General features: G+C 34.5%; 1 protein-coding gene across 2 annotated transcripts; it reads right to left on the reverse strand.

Annotated features, from left to right (window-relative positions):
* Positions 1-233: 233 nt before the first annotated feature.
* LOC111388227 (low affinity sulfate transporter 3-like) lies at positions 234-17,272 on the reverse strand. 2 transcript variants are annotated; one of them, XM_023012917.1, is made up of 12 exons: positions 16,781-17,272; positions 16,645-16,693; positions 16,079-16,286; positions 15,819-15,993; positions 13,186-13,251; positions 12,862-13,092; positions 12,644-12,770; positions 11,852-12,138; positions 1,768-1,961; positions 1,613-1,689; positions 1,346-1,422; positions 234-697 (listed from the first exon to the last, which is right to left on the reverse strand). In XM_023012917.1, the coding sequence occupies exons 1-12, from the start codon at positions 17,114-17,116 to the stop codon at positions 545-547; spliced, it is 1,980 nt and encodes a 659-aa protein (XP_022868685.1). In that variant the 5' UTR covers positions 17,117-17,272; the 3' UTR covers positions 234-544. The 2 variants fall into 2 exon arrangements, with proteins under 2 accessions (XP_022868685.1, XP_022868686.1); XM_023012918.1 differs by lacking the exon at positions 16,645-16,693 and having other exon boundaries at positions 16,781-16,867.
* Positions 17,273-18,774: the final 1,502 nt, after the last annotated feature.

Consider the following 18,774-nt stretch of genomic DNA (forward strand, 5'->3'; position numbering starts at 1 on the left):
CCCTGAATTTATAGACATTGAGGCAACTGTTTGAATAGGTGTATCCCTTGGAAGTGACTATTAAAAATGAACAGATGCACCTATTCAAAAACTTTTGAAAATAAAATCCTGTTGCGCAGCGGCAAACACTAATCCGAGCGGCAAATCATTCGCAAAACAAAAAATTAAACACATGCAAAATGATGAAAAATATCTAACAGTTTATATGCCTAAAATAAGCAAGTATTTTGATAAATTTTCATTTTGCTACACACATGCACATTTTATTAATAATGAAAATAAGCTCGGTTTGATCTCGAGCTATACAGTAAAATTATACATGTTCCATCCTTAGAAAGGGAGAACATTCTATAATTACATTCTCACACCATCAACAAAAACAAAATATAGATGCAATCCACACAATGCTGTTCATATAAAGTGCATTAATATTGGTTATTCCAGGCCACCCATCTGAGCTATATATTGCCCTTTTTATAAATTTATGTCTTTTCACTTCGTACAGAAATTTGCAATTCGAACTGTAGGTATTGTCGAAAAGCTATCAGCAGCTGGCGAGACCAGTCATTCTGAGATGAAGGAAAGCATCCACAGCATCATCCACAGTGAGGAAGACCTGCCCTGCCCCAACTTTATCGATAAATTTGGCCGACTTAAATTTGTTAATGACGGACCACCTTGGATTCGCCACTGCTAACTGTGGGAAAAACATTGAAAGATTATGACATTTTAGAGCGAGTAATGCTATATGGCACCATTAGTCTAAGTGACAATAAATATCATTAAATAAAAATGTACAATTAAATGAATCGCATAATTTCACTTTTAATTGAACATATCACATAATGTCATGAATACTGGTGTTGTATAACATTATTCTTTTAGAGTTGCAAAGATGTTGAATTTCACATGTCTAATTGGGTTAAATTTCAGAGGCGGTAACCGAAGTTTCAGCGAAATCTCAATTGCATCACTAAATTTTAATATCTCAATTAGGTAACTAAAGTTCAATTTAGTTTCAAATTTAACCACTTTGTTACGTTTTGTCCCCTAAATTGGTGGAACTTGCTTAATTAGCAGCTATTTCACACTACTCCAAATAAGAATAAAGTTACGATTACGTGAAAGATCCGTTATAGAATAATCATTAGCTAAGCAATTTAATCAGTTTGGGAAATGATAGGTAACTAAATATGACATATTGATGAAATTTGAAATTGAAATGAAGATCAGTGACATAATTGAAACAAATTGAAGTTTGGTGTCCAAATTAATCTTTTTCTTAAAGTTCAAGGACTGTAGATGAAATTCATAGAGTCAAATAGTATAAGGATAACAGTCTTACTTCGATGCCTTGTGAAGTCAGTTTCTTTTGCAGTTCTTCTAGAGCTAGTATCCCTGAAGTGTCAATACTCATTACATCTGCCAATGTTGAGATCAGAGTCAGTTAAACAAATGAAAAGGTTATGTTTGGAAAATTGGAGCAGCATTGGATAAACCGACTCGACTTGAACAATAAACAAGATTTTATTCCAAATTTATTGCAGCAAACATATCAAAAGTGTGTTCATTTGCACATATAGATGTATATAGTGTAAGTAACATAACTTACTGGACATGTCTAGAACCAACACACCAACTCGATCTTTTGTATTTTCGCCATTCTCATCTGTTACTCTTCTCAAGATCCTGAAACATATCAAAATCATAGCAAGTCATTATCTGAGAAAAATGTTAAATGGGATTCCTGGGGCGGAAATATTGTACCTTTCTTTGATGAAATTAGCATTTGCAAAACAAAGTGTTCCCGAATCAACACGAAGTATTAACATGCCGGTTATTTTAGTGGCCATCGGAAATTGGGTGATGTCGCGGAAGATATATGTTGCTGGAAGTCTCCCTTGTTCTTCTGTACTCGGTCGGACAGAATTCAGAATTATCTTAACAAATGAGATGGTAACCTGCAATATATCCATACATAGATAGGATTGAACCATCAGTACTGATGTTGCATTAATTGTGTGATATGAAAATTTGAGCCAATTTAGGTAATGTCGTCTTTGGTATGACAGACAGCAGTGTAACCAACCTTTTTTATTCAGGGCACAAATTAGGTTATACATTTTTTTATTTTTTATTTTCGAAATAACACAACCAATAGAAAATCAGCGTTAGCTCTGATACCGGCTGTTGTAACATGAGGAGAGATATATAACACAATATGAAGTAAATATCACAAACACACAAGAAAAAAGATAATTGGTAGAGGAAAGGAGAATTCAGTGAAATATGGAGAAATAATACAAAGATTTTGAGTTTAAAAATCAGTCTAACTTGTCTAAATTACAATGAAGAGCTAACTATATATAGGAAACGTTTCAAACCCTAGTCATGATGTTATAGATGGAATAGAATGCTTAAAACACATTAAAAAAGCGAAATGGGCCTGAGCCGGATAACATTGACGCTCGAACAACACCTAGTGGCAAGTGGGTGTCGAGTGCCACTCGAGCGGGAAGAGGGAGGAAGCAACAGTGCTCAAGTGCCTCGTCTTAGGTAAAACTTGATCCCTTTGACTCTGAATGTTGCTCAACGCCCAATCATTGCCCAAAAATTCCCTTTGTCCATATCTTGACTTCTTCAAGATCTTTAAGTCTTGTACAAATTCCAAACTCCTAATTGAACTCTCAAACTGAATTTCAATTAGGATTCTCAAATAGACTTCAAATAGAATTTTAAATAGCATAATTCGAGTGACACACTAATTTTAATAAACTCCAGCTTTATATGAATTTCACCACAATGAATAAAACTTCAAAAATTCTCCACTCAGTGAAGAATTCCACTACAACGAATAAGACTTAACTCTTTAACAAAAAAATGCCAAACAAAATTCTCCATCAAAATTTCTAACGGAAAAATTATCCACCTCTACTACAAAATTCAATTAGGGCAAACTCAATAACTGAGTATCAACTGAATTCTAAGCATTGCTCAATAAAATTATCTTTGTTGGACAAATTATTGTCAAATGATCTCCCAGTCTATAATGTTAATTCGGTTTTAATTCTCAGTCAGCTCAGCCAAATGACTGAACGATAACTTTAGCACCACAATTGGGCCACTCGAAGCAATTTAAATATTCTAGTGTTGCTTATTGCCCAAATCACTCACTTGGATGGCCAAATAAGAGATAACCTGGATTGGGCTTTACTTGATCCATTATATACCCTATTGTGACTTACCTTATGTGGCCTCATTAGTTGAATTTATTGGGCCTCCTCTCCTCTCCATTCTCTTGGCATCCAACCATGTGCCTCTTTTGTGAGAAAATTGGTCTTTGCTTCTCTGCCTGTCTCTGCTTCTCTTTATTTCTACCTTGGTGGTGATTGTTATTGTGTTCTTGCCTACCTTTGTGGTCTTCTAAGTGGTTATTCTCTTGGTAATCGTACGTGGGAAGAGATTGATAGTGTCTTTGATCGATTGTTTGGTTGTGGTGTTGAAAGTAGGAAGAAACTAAGCTTGACAAACATCTTGGTGGTTGATCCTTAACTTACATTTGGTATCAGAGCCTAGGTGGTAGAATTCTAGCCAAAACTTAGTCAATAGAGTGAGGAGGGCCGTGGTTTTTTCATTCATTTCGAATATAAATTTTCTAATTTTGGCCAAACGCGACATTTGTTGGATGAACAGAGGCTGGACCCAAAACCTGTAGATCGAGGCACCTCCGGTGGTGGGGTACATGGATTTGATGGTAGACGGTCGACGACGACGCATCGTAGCTTCAGTCGCGACGCATGTTGCAATTTTCGCGCTATCTTTTTTCAGGCAATATACTTATTTTAATTTCCTGAATGTATTGATATCTTTTGTTTAGTGTTTCAGGTCATGCAGAAAAATTTGAACGATTTTACACCTGGATGTTCGTTCTGCGATCGATTGGAAAGCTGTATTGAAATATATTTGCTGCATCTTTAGGGCGAATAGTGGTGGCCATAAAGCAGCAAATTTGCATATCTCGATTTTACGGACTCAAATAGGTTAGCTTTAGTAAATTGGCTTAACCCGTTTAATTTTCAGTATTAGCGCGTCTTCATGTGGGGTGACAATAGGGTTGTAGTTATCGTGAAGGGGTAACATTGTTTGTGCTATAAATTAGGATTACTTGCTCTTATTGTTTTTGATTGAGTACTTACTTTTTCTAAATCAGCGTATCCTTGTTTGTGCTATAATTGTTGTGAAACTTGTTTTCTATTGAACACATCTATTTTATTGCATTGTCATTTTTGCCACGTTATTAATTTCATTAGAATACTCAACCTTATCTGTTCGAACATTTCCTTGATCTAAGACCACAAGTCTAATGAAACCCTTGAAATTTAGAACGGAGAAGGGTAATCAAAAGGTTAATGAGAGAGATAAGGTTAACGTATTGTCTTCTGCTTGTAATGTTGATGACGGTGAGGTTTATATGATTACAATTCCTGTTGCATATACTGCTAAACTAAATCTAACTGCTAATTCTTGTATGCATGAGTGTATACTTGACTCAGGTGCATCTTTTCACGTGACATCTGAAAGAAATTGATTTGAAAACTTACATGAATCTAATACTGGGCATGTGTTGTTGTGTGGTAATTTTGCATACACTATAGCTGGAATTGGCGACATTAATCTAAAATTTGACATTGGCTTTGTGTACACCTTGAAAGATGTTAGATATCTTTCTAAACTATCTAGGAATTAAATTTTAGTAGGAAAACTTGAAAAAGATGACTTTAACGATAAAATTGAAAATGAAACGTTAAAGATGATTAAGAGTGCATTAGTCTCTATTAAGGGAATTAAAAAAATGACATTTATATCACTACTAGAAAAGTGATTAGAGGTTTAAACTCATCTATCTTTTCTGCCAAGATTGATCACACACATACATGATATAATAGGCTTGCATACGTCGGCATTAAGGGACTTAAGTTTCTTAATGAAAATTGTGCATTTGATAATGACTATGAGTCTAATTTGTCATTTTGTGATCAGTGTGTATTTGGTAAGCATCATAAAACATTTTTCTCCACTAGTGTTTATAAAGCTAAAAGCATGCTTGAATATATGTATTCTGATTTGTGAGGTCCTGCTAATAATCCTACATTGGATTAAAATATGTATTTATTGTCTATTATTGATGACTATACTAGGAAAGTTTGGATTTATTTTTTGAAGGATAAATCTGACACTTTTTCACAACTTCAATAGCTGGAAAAGATAAGTGGAAAACTAAATTGACAAAATGATTAAATTCTTAAGAGCAGATAATGGCATAGAGTTTTGTAAAACTGAATTTGACAGTTTGTGTAAAGAAAATGGAATAACAAATCCTAAGATTGTTCCTTATATTCCTTAGCAAAATGGAGTAGTGAAAAGGATGAATAGAACCATACTTGATAAAGTGCGTTGCATAATTTTAAGTTTTGGTGTCCCAAAGTCATTTTAGGGTAAAGCTGTGAAGCTATTATGACTGCTTGTTATTTGATTAATTTGACTCCATCTGTTGTTTTAAATGATGATATTCCTCATGAATGGTGGTCTGGTAAATCGAGTGATTAGTCTATACTTAGAACTTTTGGTTGTGCTACGTTCTCTCATCAGAGTGAGGGAAAGTTTGAACTTAGAGCTAGAAAGTGTGTCTTTCTAAGATACCCCAAGGGTTTTAAGGGTTATAGGCTATGAGATAAAAGCCAAAAGGGGGTTAAGATCATCATGAGTAGGCATATCATGTTTAATGAGGGTGAGATGCCTTGCCTTAAGGATGAACCTAAACCTGAACCTGCGAGTAAAGCAGAACTAGGTGAAAAGAGAGATCGGTTTAAGGTGGAGTTAGGAAAACTTAGCACATCTGTCCTTACTACTCCAAATGAGGTGGAGACTCGGGTTCAGGAACCTAAGGTTGAGAATAGAGATGAAGTCGTGATAGAAGAGCATACTGAGGAAGAAAATCCCTTAGCAAACTACAACTTAGTTAGGGATAAAAAAGAGAAGACAAATGAGAGAGCCTAGGAGATTGGGATATGAATCTGAGTTAGCTTTCGATCAAGTTAGTTATGAAGAACTAATTGATAGAGAGCCAAAAACTTTTGAGGAGGCGATAAAGAGTGAACAATCCAAAGAGTTGTTTAAGACAATGAAGGAGGAGATGCATTCTCTAGAGAAGAATCAGACTTGGGAGCTAGTAGCTAGACCTTTGAATAAATCGATTGTCGACTGCAGGTGGGTCTTTGATGTTAAAGAATGTACTAGTAGCTCGGAACCCTTAAAATTTAAGGCTAGGTTAATGGCTAAGGGCTACACACAGAAGGAGGGTGTTGATTATAACGAAATTTTCTTACCAATTGTTAAGTACACTACTATTATAGTTATGCTAGCATTGGTTGCACATTTTAATTGGGAACTTAAACAACTTGATGTAAAAACTATAATTTTACATGGTGAGCTTAACGAACAAATCTTTATGAATCAACCAAAAGGTTTTAAGAATAAGCTAAAACTCGATCATGTGTATTTTCTTAAAAGGTGGTATGCTTGAAACAGTCACTCAGATAGTGGTACAAAAGATTTTACTTCTTTGTACTCACTATATGGTTCCAAATAAGTAATTTGATCATTATCTGTATTTACGACACAACGATGCTGATAACAATTATTTGTTTTTGTTATTCTATGTGGACGACCTGCTTTTGATTGGTCATCACCTAACCGGATAAACAACATAAAAACAAAGTTAAGTGGCAAATTTGACATTAACTACCTAGATAAAGTTAAGAGAATCTTAGGCTTGAAAATCAAAAGAGATAGGTCAAATTCTACTTTGTTTCTGCATCAGTCTTCTTATATTTTTAAGGTGTTGAAGATATTTGATATGAATGATTGCAAACCTGTCATATTACCGCTAGCTAATCAGTTCACATAATCTAAAGATCAAGCTCTTTGCAATGAACGTGAAGTTGAATACATGAGTAGAGTTCTATATTCTAATGTAATTGGTTCCATAATGTATTTAATGGTATGCACTAGATCGGATTTAGCTTTCGTTGTTAGTACTCTCAGTAAGTATATATCTAATTCGGGTCCTAAACATTGGGAAGCTTTAAAGTGATGTAGGTCTTAAGTTTGGTATTAGTACGGAATGAGTGAAATTGAAGGATTTTGTAAATGCTGACTATGCGGGAAACATGAATGGTAGGGAATGAACTTTCTCTTATGTGTTTACCTTATCTACTTATTGTGTTAGTTGGAAATCACAGCTACAACACATTGTTGTATTATTCACAACAGAGTCATAATATATTGCTACCACTGAAACAATTAAAGAGGCTCTGTTGCTTAAAGGTCTGCTTCATGAGCTATGTGCCTTGAATGATTATGTGGTAGTGTATTCCGATAGTCAATCTTCTATACATTTATGCAAAAATCCTATTTTTCATGAACGTACTAAGCACGTTGATGTTAGGCTACATTTCATTAGAGATATTGAATCTCAAGAGGTGGTAAGACTTGAAAATGTCTATACACAATAGGGCATGAAAGTGTTGCCATTGGTAAAGTTTAGAAGTTGTAAAGACCTTTTAAACATTGGTATAAGTAAATGATTTTCAATTTTATAGGTTCTCTTTTTAGAGGTGTCATTAATGAGAGATATGTTTTCCTTGTAGGTCCTTCGACACCAAGGTAGAGGTTGTTAGGCAAATTGTTGTCACACGACCTCCCAAGCTACAATGTTAATTCGGTTTTAATTCTCAGTCGGTTCGGCCAAATGACTGAATGGTAACTTTAGCATCACAATTGAAATAATACGGCTCGAAGATTAATTAGGCCATTTGAAACAACCTAAATATTTTAGTGTTTCTCATGGCCCAACTTACTTGTTTGGATGGACAAATAAAAGATAATCTACTTGGAACCTTTAATAACTTTTAGGACTCCATCTTTACCGAAGTATTTGTATCATTTCAAGTCAAGAGTACTCAAGGAGATAAGATTTCTCTTCAATTTTGGAACATGTTTCACAACATCTAGTGTTCTAACAATCCCTTATTCAAACATCTTAATTTTGACTCTTTCAATACCAACTATCCTACAAGGTGTATTATTACCATTACCACAACATCTTTCGAAATTGTTTCATATATAGAAAATAAATCTCAATTGAGACACATGAAAAGTGCAAGCTATATCAAGAATCCAAATATTGTCAAGTTTGGAGTTGTCGTCAGAAATAACGAAAAGTTCTCTACCATTTTGAGAATTTTCTACAATACTGGCTAAAGTATTTAGTTGCTTTCCCTTCTAATTAGTTGTAGCATTTTTTTTATTTTTCAATTTATAACAATCCTTTATCACATGTCCCTTTTTCTTGCGATGATTACAAATTTTATTATTGAAGTTAAATCTTAATTTACCCCTTACATAACGACCATCAACAACAAGGCTATATCCATTAGCCTCATCCAACAAAATGCTTCATTTCTCCTTTTGAAAATAGAGCATCATAGATTTCTTCAATATTGAGTATCATGACTATATAAGATCGTGTGCCCATAAGGCATATATTAAATGGGTAACGAACATAATAAAATCAAACCCAAATTATCTTCATCATACTCAACCTCAAAGTTTCTAAATTAGCGACAATTTCCTTAAAAACGGCTAGGTAATCTTCAAGGATGTACCTTATGTCATACAATTAGAATATAGACGCTGCTTCAAATGGAATTTGCTAGTTGGACTCTTTGACATGCATAATTGCTCTAATTTCAACCATAACGCAGTAGTAGTCTTTTCCTTCAAAATGTCATGAGCAATATTATTCGAAAGATGAAGATGATATGTGATAGGGTCTTTTGATTCTACGTTGTTTCTCCTCTGACGTCCAAGTTGTAGCATCTTGTCAAATCTTAACAATGCATCATCCAAATCCATATCAGTGTGCACTGCTCGCAACTTTACTTGCCACAACCAAAATTTTGTGTTGCGATCCAAAAATGAAATATCACATTTCATGATTGTCATCACAAAAGATCAAGTCGAGCTCTTAACTTGATCAAACCTCGCTTTGATACTATTTGTTAGAAGATCGATGTTAGCCTAATACTAGTTTGTTATAATATTATGATAAACATATAGCACAATATGGAATAAAATCACAAATGCACTAGAACAAAAGGTAATTGATAGAGGAAAGGATAATTCACTAAAATATGGTGAAAGAATACAAAGATCCGTATTCACAAATTTGTCTAACTTGTCTAATTCACAATGAAGAGCTAACTATATATAGGGAATGATTCAAACCCTAATTATAGTGTTATAGATGGAATAGAATGCTTAAAACGTGTCAAAAATATAAAAATAAAAAATGAAGTGGGCTTGAGTAGGATAACACTGGTGCTCAAGTGGAAAGCAGGTGGCAGCGGTAGCATTCAGGCACCACGAATATGGCACTCTAGTGCCTCGTCTTGGATAAAACTTGATCCATTTGACTCTGAGTTCTGTTCAAGAGCCCAATCGTTGTCCAAAAATTCCCCCTATTCATATTTTGACTTCTTCTAGATCCTTTTTAAGTCTAATACAAATTTCAAACTCCTAATTAAACGCTCAGACTAAATTTCAACTAGAATTCCTAAATAGACTTCAAATAGGATTCCAAATAGCATTCTAAATAGAATTGAGGTCACACTCTAATTCTAACACCAACAAAGATGAAATTATTGGATGATCTCAATACTTCTTCAATGCTATAGAAATAGTAGAGACCATTCACTTTTGGTCTCATTTCTTAGAATAATTACAACTTGATATTTAACTATCTTTAATTATCAACCCTAAATTAAAAAGCGGTATCATTAAAAGGATTTTTTTTTCTAAGAATTCCAGGTTGCACAAACTTATGAATTTTAGTTTCCTAACTTAAGAAATTTGCATTTATAAGCTTCATTTTGAACTACTTAAAAAGGATTACTTTTAATTTTCCACTTCAGTTATCATCGCTCACATCAATATTTTGAGCGATTTGTTTTTACTGAAATATAGCACAAGGATTTCAAACTTGTTATAAGTGATGCGACCCTATCAACTCTATCAGTATGCTTTCATACCAACCGACATAACCAGTCCCGTGTAATTCTAGTGGACTTGAGACAGAGTTTTGCTACAAAAACAGGGCCACATTTTTGCAAGGGGGACACATGTGCCCCCCCATTAGTAGGGTGTCTGATTTGCCAATAAAGACACAAGATTTGTTCCCCCAGGAAATAAAGACGTGTCCCCCTTGGAAAAATAGGGTTTGAGAAGAATTGTTCCTGGAGACACTGACAAGCACTTATTATAGGTGTTATCTAATGTCAAATCTACCATCAAGGCTAGTTGTGATATGCTTTTTACCATTTAGGATTTAACAACAATAAAAAAAATAAAGACATAAGATTGAAATTATAAAATAAATTAAGTTACTTGATTTTGATTCAGGGCTATTCGTGAATCTCACATTTCACTTATCTCATTTAGATGTCCGAGGAGAGGATACAATCGCAAAAGAGGGAAATAAGAATTTGGAAATAGATTTTTTTCTTTGAATGAAAAATAAATTTCCAGAAAATCTTTGGGGGGAGCCTTGAACCCAGGAATTTTATAAATTCAAAGGTTATTTTTTCATTTCATTTCGTGAACCTAATGCTTATTCGTCTATTATCAAGGGAGAATGAAGAATGCCCCCCAAGGTATAGTCTAGTGGTGCAGAGGACAGAAGTGAGGTTATCTCATGCCTTGCTGGCAGCTGCAGTGTGAGGGTTCGATTCCTGAAACATGGAATTGAACTCCTTGTGGGCGCAGTGTACATGTAACTCTTGTTCCCTGACCTGTTGGGGCACATCCCGCGATTTACCTTTCTCACAAAGCTCTAGAAGAGGGGCGGTGGGGGCACTCAAGGTTGGGGTTCAACCTTTTTTAAGGAAGAATGAAGAAATTAATATTCAAATTCAACTTGATTTTACATCCGAAATGACATCACTCTCCCAAACCACAATGCAAAGTAAAGCCTAGATTCACTAGAAGGTATCCATAAAAGCAACGTAAGGCAATGAGAGTTTCCAAGTCTAAGTGAACAGGAGACAGGACAAAGTTGACTTTAATTGGATAATTTGGAATCCAAAAAATGGAAAGGTATGTACTGTGTCAAACACTATCATCTAAATTATGCTATTTATGGAACCCACAATGCACATGGTTGATTATTCGCTAACGCTCCAAATTATATATACGAAAGTCGACTTATAGTCACAAGATGCCTATTTGTGGGTCAGCTTATGTTTTTCTAATAAGTAGGGAGTTCTATGTAATATTTACAGTGATATCAGTTTGTACTCGATTGTATTTACGTGAATATATAGGAAAACAAGATAAGAGAAACGAAGATTCTAATAAACTAGATCATCGGCATCAGGAGTGGACCTACCTATAGTCGAAACCGGGTTGGCCCAGTGTGAAATATGGGCCAAAAGATATTTTTTTTCTTCCAAAAAAAATAAAAAAATTCCAATTTATATTTTTACTTCATAAAATTATCCAAAAAATAGATTTAGCCCATGTCAAAAGTCAATGTTCAGACCTACTCTTAACTTTTTTAGCATGTTCCAAAATCTATCTAAGGTCAGTCGTTGGTAGGAATGGTGTCAATTTTCCATTTTAAGCAGGCAAAAAATTTAAAGAAGTCTTTATATTATACGTACTGTTCAATATTTTTGATATATTATATGCTAAAATTACTCAAAAATAATGAAACTAGAAATAAATAAGTTACCGCGACAAGAAGACCGATTTTAACCGAGCAGAACAAGACACCAAAGAAAGCGCCAATGCAGACAAGAAAATCCAGCTTGTCCACCTTCCATATGTTATAAGCTTCATTCAAGTCAATAAGTCCAGGAAGAGCAGATAAGATTATTGAAGCCAGGATAGCAATTGGAGTGTAGTACAAAAGCCTTGTGAAAAATAGTAGGGATACGAGCACTGTAATCGCCATAACTATATTTGATACCACTGTTTCGCAACCCGCGGTGTAATTTACGGCGGTACGCGAGAAGGAACCTGAGAAAATAATTTGCGTTAATATCACTACAAGAAATTCTGCCTCTTTTGAGTCCCATTATCTAAAAAGTTCATTTTTGTCAAACTCATTTCCAACTACACGGTCTCTCTATAAAATATTTTACACGTATACTCAAAATTTTTTTCCTATTTTTCAGCCCCTATTTGATGGCCATTATTTGGGATATTCAATGTTTTAAATAATGAATTTTTAGAGAATGTGTGATTAAAAGTAAGGAAAAATTTTGAATTTATGTGCATAATATTTTATTGTGTGAATATCGGATTGAGAACGAGTACGTAGAAAAAATAAAGGATATCAATCAAGGGCTTAATCATACTTTCTCAAAAATTCACTGTTACAAAACTCATTTTCAACAAAAAATGGGACACAAACTTATGCTTCACCGATGAAAATATTTGTCTTGAAAAGTTTCTTGACAGCCTTTTTCGACGAAATGTAGTGAGCTAAGATGGGAATTTAACTGAAAAAATATTGGCTCACCAGTAGCAGCATAGCATGATGTTAAAGATCCTACAATGTTCATGAAGCCCATGGCTACCATTTCCTTGTTACCATCCAATTGGTAGCCTTTAAGTGACACAAAAGATCGTCCAACGGCAATGGCTTCCTAAAACAATCGGCCGATACATATAAGTCTTTAGATGAGATAATGTGACATAGTATCGACTGGAAAAGAGGTTGAAGGAGTATGTACGAACGGTGAGAGCAATAATGGCACAGATTAATCCAATTTTTGCTGCTTCTCCAACATGTGGAGATCCAAACTGCAATTGATGAACCGAACTTGGATTGAGGCCTCCTTTGAAGTGTTTTACTATTTTGATGCCATGCTTATCTGCTTTCGTCAAGTAAACGATTAAAGTGGATAATATTACTGAGAAAAGAGGAGCCATGGCAGGTAACCAAAAAAGTTTTCTTTTCCTTCTGCCCTGCAGATTTCGACGAAATAATTAGAAAATAACTTCTTATGACAAATTTTGGCAATTAAAAGTAAACTTTATTGTAGTGACGTGCATACTTACGATAAATCTTGTGATTAGAATGAAGATGAGAAATGAACATCCAAGGACAAAATTCAAAGGATTCCACTGTTACACATCAAAAAGAGCAGGGAAAGTGTCAACAATATTAGAATCTTGCAACTCTATATTAGAATTAGAGCATGTTGGGCTAAGCTTAAAAAAGAAAATTTATATATATATAGAAATGATCTCCTAAGTACTGGTATTTAGCTAATATTAAGTACCGATGACATGTCACACCATTTAATTAGTGAATCATTAAATACATGTGATCTACCATTAACTTATTCACCAATTAAATGGTGTGTCATGTTACCGATATTTGAGAAATCATTTTCGTATATATATAAAAGATGTGAAGAAGTGGGACATCCCTTCCTCTATGAGACAAAACTCTACCGACTAGCTTACCATTATATATATAAAGGTGCTTTAGGAAAAATAGCTAAAAGATATGAAGAAGGGTAACATCCCTTCCTCTATGAGACAAAACTTTGCCGACTAGCTTGCCATTAGAGCCTGCCATTAACATCATCATCAACATTGGAAATTTTTTGGGCTAGTCAACTTTTTAGGTCAAAATGACTCGTGCCAAAATTTTATTGAATACTGTCATTTAGGGCCCGTTTGGTAGAAATTTTGAGAATTGATTTTTTGACCGTTAGAAGAAAAGTGGGGTCCACATGTGAGAGAAGAAGTCAAAAATTACGGCCTGAATAGTAAAATAACGGTCAAAAAATCAATTTTTTGGGAGCAAAAAATCCCTACCAAACGGGGCCTCAATCGTGCAAAATAATTATAATGTCCTTTCATTGGGGGGGGGGGGGGGGGGGGGGGGAGAGAGAGAGTATGATTTGAAATTCATTTAAAAAGAAAGAGAGGAAGAGTGTCTGAATGGATTAGATATTAAAGGTGTATAGCAGCATGACAGTCCCATCATGTATGTACAGCTCTTAAAGCTGTATATTTAGAATAACACTCACATAAGGGCCCCCCACAATCCTCATGTGAGGGGCTGTAAGAGAGTTGTACATTCAGAAAATGGTCATGTTATTTGTACTTATTTGTTCACACTTTGATTTAATCGGACCCACCTTTTTCTCTCATATGGGGGTCGGACCCCACGTCATGATCCCCGCATGGGACACGACCTCATGTGAGAGGAGTGGTGGGATTGGGTAATCCAAAGTGTCAACAAACAAGTACAAATGACTTAATTTTTCAGAAAAACCCTAGATATTATTGTCAATTATGCCTACTTTGATGAGTGTGTCTAGCTAGATGGTATGAAATTTGAGCAGAAGAAAGAGGCCAAAGTTGGTATCATTTTGAAGAGAGAATAATATATTTATAAGGAAGGGATATTATTTATAAATCAAAAAGTAGTGGACACAATTCAGGAATTAGATTTCGTACGCAGATTTTTACAAACTTTAGAAATAATTCGATTTGTTTAGCATTTTTTTTTTATTCTTTCATTACTATTTGCTAAAAGCAACATTTGCACAATTTGAGAATCAAAATACATCTTTTGGTTGGGTTTGGTAATCATAGGCTCTAGCAAATGTAATTTAGCCCCTGAATATAAAAAAAATGATTAAAATGAAGTCAAAATTCAAAAATTTTTAATCATATATTTCTTTAATTTTTATCAATATATAACAAAATTTGATTTTTATTTAAATCAAATAGTGTCTTTATTAATGATAGTATCACAGTCGTAAATTAATGTTTTGACTTCACCCTAATAAACTAGGATAAATTTTGATTCTTAGTAAATAACATTATTTACGAACATTAACGAGAATAACTATTTCAATAATTCATGGTGTACAAGTAAGGGTTCATAGAATCCCTATTGACCACTCACACCAGGTGGGTCACATGTGAGACCCACTCGTATAAAAAATTACCCCCTCGCCCCCCCAAATTGTGAGTCATTGGTAAATCCATGCCCTGTACACTAAGGCTATGTTTGATAGTCCAATTTTTTCCATGAAAAACAATTCCAACTTCTACTTTTGGCCTGTTTGGTTGATAAAAATTGTTAGAGAATTGATTTTTCCACTTTGATCGTCACGTCAGCATTTTCTTGGTTTTCATGGCTTTTCAACCATTTTTTTTTTGAATTTTTTTTACAATTGAAACAAATTCTATGAATAATTGTAAAAGATGATATCTCTTAAATTGATAATTTTCATGTAAAATAAAGTCAAATGTACATCAAAAGATAGATGATTTTTGGATATTTTTAGTTTTCTTGAAATTTTTTTTGGTAATGGAAACAAATTTTAGGAACAATTGTAAAAATGATATTTCATAGATTGACAATTTTCATGAAAAACAAAGCCAAACGAATACGAAAAGATATTTTTATTTCAACATTTTTCGTGAAAAATTATACCAATCAAATATAATAATTGACAAATTTCAGTAAAATAATTTTTAGACAATTTAATTTTCTGAAATTCATTTTCTTTCCATTTAAATTTCATATTTACAATCAAACGGAACTTGAGACAAATTTGAACTGTTTCTCAGATTCAACTACTAATGGCGGTCGGGCCAACTTTGGATATGACAACGTAGCAGATTTTAATACCCAAAAATAGTAGTATTAATTAAAAACTCACAGGATGATGAAGCGATTTGACCACAGCATCCAAAACAGAGACAACGTCAGTTCTTGTCGTAAAATGATTAATTCCTAGTAATCCTTTCAACTGCTGGAGCCCAATTACAATGGCTGCACCTCCCATGAACCCAACTATTGCAGCATGAGACAGAAAATCCACTAGAAAACCCAACCTGGAAGAGCAGTGAAATTTCCCGATTTGATTCAAGTCACGTCACGAATTATTTATGAAAATTACGAACGAAAGAAGAAGAACACCTGAACAATCCGAACATGGCTTGGAAGGTACCGGCAAAGAAGGTGACAGTGAAAACTAATCTTCTGTAATTGGTTGGATCAACAGAAGGGTCTATTATATTTTGAATCATTGCAGAGAGCAGCAATGAAACCACAGCAACCGGACCTATGGCGATCTCTCTTGAACTCCCCATTAAAGCGTATATCACAGGTGGGACCACGCTCGTATCTACATAACAGAATCACCGAAACATATATATGCTATATAAATATATTTGGTATAGATCTCCTAAGTACTGGTACGTAGCTTAGGTGACGTGGCACATCAATAGATGGTACGCTAAGTATTCGTGTGACATGACACACTACAATAGATGGTATAAGCACCGATGATGCTTAGGAAATCAGTTCTGTAAATGTATGATGTGACGTTATTTGTTGGGGTACTTTCTTCGCCAAAGTGACGTCCTCAGGACTCGAACCCTCACTACTCTTTAACGTGAGATTATGAGAGCGTCCTGGTAGGACTGGGGCAATTGCCGAAACAAATATGTATTAACCATATTTAAACTTAATTCAGCACTTACATAAGCCATATTGAGGATCAAGTTTGGCTAGATTAGCATATCCAATACTCTGTAAAGATTAGCCTTGCAACATTTTAGAAGAAATATCTTGAAAGACGAGAGAAAAGAACGATTTTGGGTAATTGTTCATACATACCTGAGGAATGCAGAGACTTGCAAGAGTTAAGCCAGCCATAAAATCATTCTTGAACTGTGCAGCTTTGTAATTCCTTCCCCACTTAAGGATTGGAAAAAGGCCTTGCAAGAAACAAACAGCAGTTCCAGTGCCTCCTTTAGATCGAGCCGGTCGATCTGCAGATGAAGAGAGGATGTTTCCAAGTGGTGAAACGGTGTCTCTTAACAAAGTGGTGAGTTTATGCCATAGACTCGGTGGTTCAGGAGAATTCAGCATCCATTTCGCCCTCTCGGCCCGAGGTGTAGTATCAAGCTGCTGTAATTCCACTGTGAAGTTATCAGCAGGAGTTGTATCCATGATTTTTTGAAGTGTTTGGGTGAACTCAGGAGCTACAAGTTCTATAACTCAGTTTAAATGCAAAACTTCCATGAAAATGGAGTAATCTTATTTACCTCGTTTATGACTAGAAGTCTAGAATAGGAGGTAGAGAATGAGTATTTGAGTGGGAGAGCAACTGCATAGGCATCAACTTTATAAAGGCTTGATTTTACATGGCGTGTTGGGCGATACGTCATTTTCAGCAAAAAACTTCACCTCACTAGTGAAAATGAAAATTACATAAAAAGGTATGATCAGCTAAGCCCACAACACATTTTTCTTTTTCAGAAGGGAAAATTGTAGCGGAGGTTCCATACCTTTCATTTTACTGCAAAATACACCTTGACCTTTCATTTTTGCAGCCATAATTCCAAACCTTTAACTTTCATTGCAGATGGAGTCCATTTGACATATTCCATTCACTTATCCGTTATTTAACACTAAATTAAATTGTTGACTCAAATTGACAAATTAAATGAGGGGGTAATTGACAAAAATGTCCCTACCTTTCAAGTTTATTGTGGAAAATGTCTATATATTTCATTTTTTTGGCATTTCGTCATTACTTTCCACATTTCTTTGTGCTCAACGTTCTTTAAATCAATTTTTGACAATTTTACCCTCCTATTCAAATAAAACGAAAATAAAATAAAATAAAAAATAAAGAACTAATTGCAATCATGACCCCAAATTTAAAAAAAATTACAAATAAGTTACAAATTTTCAAAAACCAAATGGTTGGTTGAAGAATGGTCAAGAACTTACAATCCAATAAGGCAGGGACTCTCCAATATCAGTTGCCACTTCAAGAATGGACAATTGTTGCTGGTTGAAGCCGATAATTGATTTCAGTGAAGGAGAGTATAGGGATTCCCTGCTACTATTTCTACCTATACTGCAGCGCCTAAACCTACTCATGGTGGCTTGCTCCTCGCTTTCAACGAGACCATTCTTCTGAAAAGATTCTTTGATAGAAATTCTTCTTGTTACTCAACTCAACATTAAAGTAAAGAGTATGCACATGAAGATTTTCTGAAAAGGTATAAACAGAATGAAGAGAATGTGCCTATACTTTTCCTCTATACTTTTGGAAGAGAGTGTCCTAGATTTTTTTGAAAATTTGGGATCATGGTTGCAATTAGCCCTCTATTTTTTCCTCTTTTTTTCTTTTTATTTTATTTGTTTAAGAGGGTAAAAATTGTCAAAAAATGGATGAAAAGAACGTTTAGCGCAAAGAAAAGTTGAAGGTGGGACAAAAATACCAAAAATTTAAAGGTATAGATTTTTTTCTACAATAAATTTGAAAAGAGTGGACATTTTGTGCCAATTACTCTTAAATGACCAGTAAAATGATATAATTACATTTTCTTTCCTAAAAACTTTAAAATAGAAAACCAAAAAAGAGAGAGAGAGAGAGAGAGAAGAAATGAACTTCATCTTCTCCAACCCCCCCACGCCCACCCCACTGAAAATAAAAAATCACAACCTAATAATTCACAACCCAGTCAAGAGAAAGTGAATGTGGAAATTTGGGATTTCGCTTCACCTAATAATTCACAACCTATTTGTCTAGTAACTATGAAACACTTCAAGGTTTTCTAAAATCCCAGAATTCATCAACATTCCGAAAAGTCTTC

Source organism: Olea europaea, unplaced genomic scaffold (assembly GCF_002742605.1).
Source record: "Olea europaea var. sylvestris unplaced genomic scaffold, O_europaea_v1 scaffold476, whole genome shotgun sequence".
In the NCBI taxonomy this organism is placed as follows: domain Eukaryota; kingdom Viridiplantae; phylum Streptophyta; class Magnoliopsida; order Lamiales; family Oleaceae; genus Olea; species Olea europaea.

Excerpts from the sequence above, each read along its gene's own strand:
- LOC111388227 (XM_023012917.1), bottom strand. The coding sequence starts at position 17,116 with ATGGATACAACTCCTGCTGATAACTTCACAGTGGAATTACAGCAGCTT. Across the intron at positions 16,694-16,780 it reads CAAGTCTCTGCATTCCTCAG|AGTATTGGATATGCTAATCT; the intron begins GTATGTATGAAC and ends TAATCTTTACAG. Across the intron at positions 12,771-12,861 it reads GTGCCATTATTGCTCTCACC|GAAGCCATTGCCGTTGGACG; the intron begins GTTCGTACATAC and ends CGATTGTTTTAG.